The following is a 7,146-nucleotide window of genomic DNA, read 5'->3' as shown; positions in this document are numbered from 1 at the left end:
TATATATATATGTATATTTCAAACAAACAAATCATCGTAACTATAATGCAGATGCTCTAACAATCAGCTATGATATATAAATGATTAGCATTTCTACATGAAATCTGGATTTTGATCATTTTATATTTCATTTGAGAAATGCTAATATTTTTGTATTTAGTAAATACAATCTTTTTTTAATTCCATGGGAGGATCTGGGGATCAAACCACTCTAAAACAAATACAACCTTCAAATTGCATTCAATAAAAAAAATGATATGATAAATAATAGGTAAAGATATCACAATAAACAAGATCTTACTTACCCACAAACATTAAGTAGTCATACACCCCTTCAACAGTGATCATTTCCATGAAGTAATTCTGATTGTGTCTCTTCTCAGTCATCTCTGATCGGTTTGCATTGTTTTTGAAGAGGTCATTGAAGAGCTACAGGAGAAGGATTTACATAATGTTTTAAGACTGAAGCCTATTTAAGACCACAATACTGCTCTAGTTATATAGTTGGATTATTTTGTTTCAACAACCTTTTCTGACAGAACCCTGCTGAGGTAAATACGTAATACGTAACTTTCTTCATTTTAATCTGTATGACAAATGGTTAATTGTGTTCATCCCTGCACATTTTCCACCAATGACACATTTTTATTAAATCAGTCAGAAATTAATTACGTAGTATTTAAACGGGTCAAAACCTTTGAAACCTTTCACACTCTCACCAATTCACCCTCTAACAATTTGGCAAGCTAAATGCTCAAAGGCTTTTGGCCAAAAAAAGGGGGTGAGCCCAATTGTTACAAAAACTGTATGCACTGACATGATTTTTCCCACCTAATGTAAATAAGACAGAATACCACGGCAAGAAAACTAAAACTAACACAAACACTGGCTGTGAGGTTGCCTTTGCAATGTCTGTCTTTATTTCTTTAAGGCTCAGTTAAAGATCCCTTTATTTGAAGACAGCTGGCCCCTCAAGTGTATAAAACAGTTAAACTAAATTTGAGCTTAAAGGGGGGAATCCAACAGTACTACATTCATGGGGACTAGGGGTGCAAAAAGAGATAGAGAGGGAGAAAGAGAACAAAAAAGACTCGAATCCACAACCTTCTTATCATTTTCTGAGGTGGGGCTCAGGATAGTCAGCTCAGGGCGGCTGGGTTTGGGTTTGGGAGATTCACAGGAGTTGAAGAAGGACTGGATGAAGGGCTCCAGATGCTGCCCTTTCTGACAGAGAAAGCACAGGACACAATCTGTACAAGTTACAATGACAGTATGATGTCTCTTGTCAGACGTATTTGTCATATAAAATATTTAATGGACTAAGGTTCTAAGACATACACAAGTGGCAGCTAAAATTTGGAGTGATATGATGGGGAAACATTTGTATTGTGGAAAGATGAGATAGAAAGAAATAGAGAACATTTCCAGACCACACACACACACACCAGACAGGAGTGCATTTCTTACCTCTTTTATCAGTTTGCTGGGAACTGACTTAATGATTTTCCCTGTGAAACAAATTATTATTATTATTATTATTTTATCTCAGTGATGTATGGTGGTGGTCACATTTTGCTTCTGTCTGAAACACAAACATCACTGCCACCCAAGGTCAACATTTCCACAGTGTGTTTGACATGGTCTGCAGTTCAAACATAATCAATCTCACTGGTCTTTGTTATATCTCATACTGTACCCAGGTTCACGTCGGGTAACATCTTGTCAAGGAACTGAGACTCCATACTATGAGGGGACAGGAAGTCGGCTAGGAGCTGACTGTTGCTCAGCTCTGGGTGCTGTAGAAGTTTCTGCAAAGAAAAACACATGTTCATTTATTAGGTAGCTTTTATTTAACTTGCATTATTCAGAGGACCATGAATCGCTGGCTTTTAAATATATTAGACATTAGAAGAAAAGCTGAGTAGAAGCAGGTACAATACATTATTCGGGTTGCCACATGGACATAAATAACATGTGTTTTACTCATTTTGTAAAGACACAGACAAGGACCATACCTGTAGTTTTGTATGTTTTATAGCTTATCAACAGAGTTTATATTACTGCGGACCATTCTTTTTTTTTTCAAGTTTTAAAAATTAATAACCTGCCTTCAAATTAGTATAAAAATTCACATGTGAAGACTTATTTTGACACAGTGAATTCTTGGACTGCCGTTCCAGCGGCATAGCACTAGGGATGGCAATGTCGGTCTGTCTCAACAATTGTATTGATGGATGGATGGATTGAATTTTGTAGACACTAATCCCCCCTCAGGATGAATTGTAATAATCATCAGGTCAGAATTTCAATTTGTGTAATACTGGTTTATGACCAAATTGTTGCTAAATTAATAACATTCCCATTAGTCTCAGCTGTACATTGTGTTTCTCTAACTGTAAATGTTAGCATGCTAACATGCTAAACTAAGATGCTAAACATAATTTAAAAAAAACACCGGCTAAACAAAGGACAGCCTCACGGAGCTGCTAACACAGATGTAGACTCTTTGTATTGTTGTTTTATCAGTTATCTTTTGGAGATGCACTTCGGTGAGCAAGGGCCATTTAAAATTCTTTCCCTTGTGTTGCGTCAAGGACACTCTGGTTGCAACACATCTGGGATTTGCGATAAGCTGCTGAAAACTAACTACACAAATTCATGAGTGATGTCTCAATAACTAAATCTCAGTCTGCAGTCTGTGAAAAGGATGACATAGGTAATTTTTTCTGCATAGATGTTTGACAGCGAAGTCTCAAAGCCTGTTAGAGGGTCCTTGGATGCACCACTACAAAAAACAGCAGACCCTAATTATGACTTCAGAGTCTAAACTGTGTTTTGAAAAGCTGCAGCTGCCCTTGCGATGAGAAAGAGAGAATTCCTTCTGTACTTAGAATAGTGTTTTAACCTATAGGTGGTTCTGCCATACAGTACACTTTTTTCCTCACAATTTCACAACTATAACTTTTCAAAGGTTATTTTCTGAAACTGGGTATGGTGTGTTTCTAGAACAAATGCAGACAGTTGAGACCTTTCCAGTTTCATCTTAATGTGGTGTTTGTCTGTGTGTGGGAGTAAGTGGGTGTGAGGTCTGGGCCTGAGAGAAAGTGGAATTAAAGTGAAAAATTAAAGAAGTGAATCCGCACCTAACCATCACAAACAAGTAATGGCAAAATGTCCCTCCCATCAAAATGCTTGGGCTAGGGTGCTTGTTCCTACTTTGTTTTAGAGGTCATTAGCGGAATTATATGCAGAAGACGTGAGACTTGTTTCACTTTTGAACTGACTACTATTTAGTGGGAAATTGGCGCATGTTCAAATACAACTCATGCAATTGTTTGACAATTATGAGCCCACTTTCACCACACAGAGATTGCAGTCACAGCTGTGTGTGTCTCAATAATCTTCATCTCTCTGCACAGGATCATTATATAATCAGAGATTTCTTGTTAAACCCTGGTTCATCTTGAGACCCACCAATCTGTATTGAGTATACATGTCTAATGGCATTCAGGAGGAAGGATTTAGGTGTCCTATCTGCTCAGACATCTACCTGAAGGTACTCCTGGAACTCCTCCCGCTTCGATGTAAGGAATTCGTAATTTTTGGGGCCGATGATTCTCTTTGAAGGCAGCTGCGCATCTGGAAATGAGCCTACAGAGGATGTAAGATTTCACAGAAAGTAGCGCTTTAATACAAAAAACAAGCTTTCTTTTACTTTGACTGAGTGAATGAAAAAGCAACAGTGCACCTGCGCTAAAAAAGCAAACTAGAGCAACAACATGCAGAAACCTTACCATGAAACTCAGTGAGCTTTGATTCAAGGACATAGAACTCCAGATATCTTCTGTACACAGACCAGTGCTCAGTCTCATGTCCCACTGCAGATAAACACAAACAGTAAGGTTAATAGGTTAACTCTACTCTCAGTTAGCATCACTGCTATCAGAGGGAACTATGCATCATGACAGCTCGAAGAGGAAGTGAGAGGTAAGTTCAACCGCCATATTGATGTTGTATAATGGTCAGTAAGCTGCAGACACAATGCTCATATCAACCAACTTATTGCCGCTAGTCTGTGAATAGTTAAACCAAAAGAAAAAGATCAAACACTGCTTTTCTTTTTCACAGCTTTTTTCTGCAGCAGTCACTTATATTTATATTTTTTTTCAAAAGTGACTGCATTTAGCACAGTGTCACTGGGGGCAAATCTGTGAGGTCTCAGTTATTGGCAATAAAATGCTCTTGTCTGCCAGAGCCCTACTTTTTCCATTACAGGAATAGTTGGACATTTTGGGAAATGTACTTATTTGCTCATTTCTTGCTGAGAGATATATGAGACGATTGACACCACATGTCTGTTCAGTAAAAATTAAGCTCTTGCAAGTAGCCGGTTAGCTTAGGTTAGCATGAAGAAGTAGTGGTTTTACAAGTGGTTGTCCAGGAATACTTTTTGACTAGGTGCAGTGACTTCCTTGAGCCGTCTGTGAGGTTAACAAGCAATCACAGGGGTTGTAACCTACAACTTCCCTGTAAAAAAAAAACTACTTCTAATTTTGATATGAGACCAAAAAAGAAGGGAGGTTATACTTGTGCTTGTTTGTGATCAATAAATAATAACCAAAAAATAGCAAGGCACACTGATTTGCAAAACATAAAAGGCCTTTAATAAATGGGCTTATCGCCTATGCGTTTTAACTCACAGTCTTCCTAAGATTTGAAACCAAGTTTTTAAGGGCTTTAAACATTTATGTGAACGAGAACAGTAATATCACACATTATTGGGTGAATTTTTACTCTGAATGCAAAACTATACACTACAGAAAAGGACACCACATCTCACTCTAAAACGGCATGCAGCAAAGCAGAATGGCCTCTCTCAGACGACAGTAAATGAGACAGATGGACAGGTCTGCTAAGCCTAACCTGCCTTCCGGTCGTTGCGCTCTACATCGATACAGAACACAGGAATCCTCTCCCTCTTCACATCGTCATCATAGAAATCAATGTACGGGATGGTGATGCTCCAGGCCGACAGGTTTCGGGGGGTGCTGGGGGTGGAGGCTGCCTCCAAGGGGGAGTCATCCTCCAGCACCATCGTAGCTTCCTCCACCTTGAATGGAAGGAAGTGAGAGAGGTTAAGGTCAAGTGAGTGAACAGTGCTGTCTCCAATCTTAAGATTACAACTGGAGAGTTGTCTTTTAATTCTTGGATATCTTTTGTTCTTTGAGTTGATGTCTTGATTTTTTACTGAATTAAAACTCAAGTGCGTTTATCTTTTTCACCTGTATTTAACATAGAGTGTCCACCTTTCAGATCTACTGTGAAAGAAAAAAAAAGGTTGTCTGGGAATAAAGGAAATGCCAGATGAAAACACAGCACTATCCACTTACACTAAGTACAGGAAGGGCAATCATATTTACAGTAAGCAATCAGGTCCTGTGTTACTGCATCAGTTATGGATGACAGACCATTGCATCTCTATTTATAGCTGATTTTACTATACACACTATATGTAAAATAATCCCAAACAATTAGGTACCTTCCATACATAAAAAAGGAAGAAGTAATTAGGTCAGAAGTGTACTAACAAAACTCACCAGTTACAGTTCTCTCAATCAAAGCAGAAGTTTGGTAAAAGTCTCACATGTGTTTTTACATGAAAATACTTGCTCCTTGAACCTATTAGACCTTCTGTCAACTGAGCATGCTGTGCAGACAAGCCCTGCTAAAACCAACAGAACTTTTCTATAATTGATTTTCCATTTGATGTAATGTTTACAGCCATAAAAAAAAAAATTTTAATATTGAACTGAATGTAATTGATAAAGCTTCAATGGACCACTGGGGAACTGGACATACTTTATGTATCTGATTATGTCAAAACTGCGTGCAAAAAAAGTTTTGTCAAACTTGACTAACAAGATTCAGGGAAGAACTGGGAACATTAATCGACCGCTGCTGCCTGCCAGAACATCAGTGATCCAAGACCAAAGCCAGTTTTAACATATGGGAGGCAGATTTGGTCAACAGTGTGGCTTTCCATTCTTTACTCAACAATGCCTCCAAGTGGTAACTACAGTGACAGTGTAGAGGAGTGCTTTAGTTTGAATACTACTTTTTGCAGTAGCTTAATTGCTTAAGAAAAAGAAACAAAAAAAAATATTTGTAATTACTTTGTCTCATTTTGTATAGCCTTTAGTGTAGCCTTAAAGTTTACATGTAACAGAAATCAGAGACATCTGTCAGAATCAAGAACACACACAGGGCTGCTTGATTTGGGTTTAAATCTAGACTCTACAGGAAACAATCATCCTGTTAGCATTATAAAAAACACTTTAAAACATCTAAAATTGAGTGTTTTTGAGAATATTTTTAGATCAGCCTCACCATATCATCTTCTCCCTCCACCAGCCCATAGGATGGCAGCATGGCTCCCTCCATGGTTGTGCTCTTGAACACTCCTTTGATCTTACTGCCAATGCGGCTGATCCCAAAGGACTCGCCCCTCTTTGACGTGTTCCTGCAGGCCCAAACAGGGAGGTTATTAGACAATGCATGATGGAGAAGATGCGCATGGCTTCAGCAAAGCGCATGCAGCTTGAGAGAAGTAACAGGGAGGGAGCCATAGAGGACGAGAGGGGAAGCAAGGAGCAGCGTACTGAGCGTCGGTATCATGACAGTACAATGAGGAGAAAAAAGCTAAGGTAGCCAAACCCAAAGCCAAAATGTCACATCACAGCCATCTCACAATGAAATGCCTGGCTTCTTGTTTAAAGGCCAAAAGCAAACACAGCACACAGCAGTGATTTCATGAACAGATGTCTAGTTTGGAGGGGATCACAAATTGTGATAATCGCAACAATGTTGTATGATCAGTTACCAGCCAACCAGGATAGGCACACGACATCACAGGTGCTCTGTGTAAGTAGCTGTTAGATTAAGTTAAATAAAATTTACCATGGGACATGGTGACTAAATACTAAATACACAAGAAACTGAACATTGAAAAGTCACTGCATTGTCAAAAACAACAGTCTTTAGCCTTACCACAACGAAGTTGGACGAAGGACACATGATAAATAAAAACAGGACCCCATGCATCGGTCTCACCATGCAGGCGTCTGGTTGGGACGAGGGGGGGGGGGG

General features: G+C 38.9%; 1 protein-coding gene across 3 annotated transcripts in view; it reads right to left on the bottom strand.

The window, feature by feature from the left end:
- LOC118337425 (sorting nexin-14-like) overlaps positions 1-7,146 on the bottom strand; it is a 17,079-nt gene that overhangs the window by 2,985 nt on the left and 6,948 nt on the right. For all 3 annotated transcript variants that reach the window (XM_035674415.1, XM_035674414.1, XM_035674416.1), the window contains 8 exons: positions 6,388-6,520; positions 4,924-5,110; positions 3,795-3,878; positions 3,551-3,651; positions 1,697-1,808; positions 1,468-1,508; positions 1,105-1,224; positions 306-429 (listed from right to left, as the gene is read on the bottom strand). In XM_035674415.1, the coding sequence (XP_035530308.1) occupies positions 306-429; positions 1,105-1,224; positions 1,468-1,508; positions 1,697-1,808; positions 3,551-3,651; positions 3,795-3,878; positions 4,924-5,110; positions 6,388-6,520 (902 nt within the window). The remainder of the gene's footprint in view (positions 1-305; positions 430-1,104; positions 1,225-1,467; positions 1,509-1,696; positions 1,809-3,550; positions 3,652-3,794; positions 3,879-4,923; positions 5,111-6,387; positions 6,521-7,146) is intronic.

The sequence above is a fragment of the Morone saxatilis genome, unplaced genomic scaffold (assembly GCF_004916995.1).
Source record: "Morone saxatilis isolate NCDOM2014 unplaced genomic scaffold, NCSU_SB_2.0 Contig3, whole genome shotgun sequence".
Taxonomy (NCBI): Eukaryota; Metazoa; Chordata; class Actinopteri; family Moronidae; genus Morone; species Morone saxatilis.
This window is presented reverse-complemented; position numbering and strand designations above follow the sequence as displayed.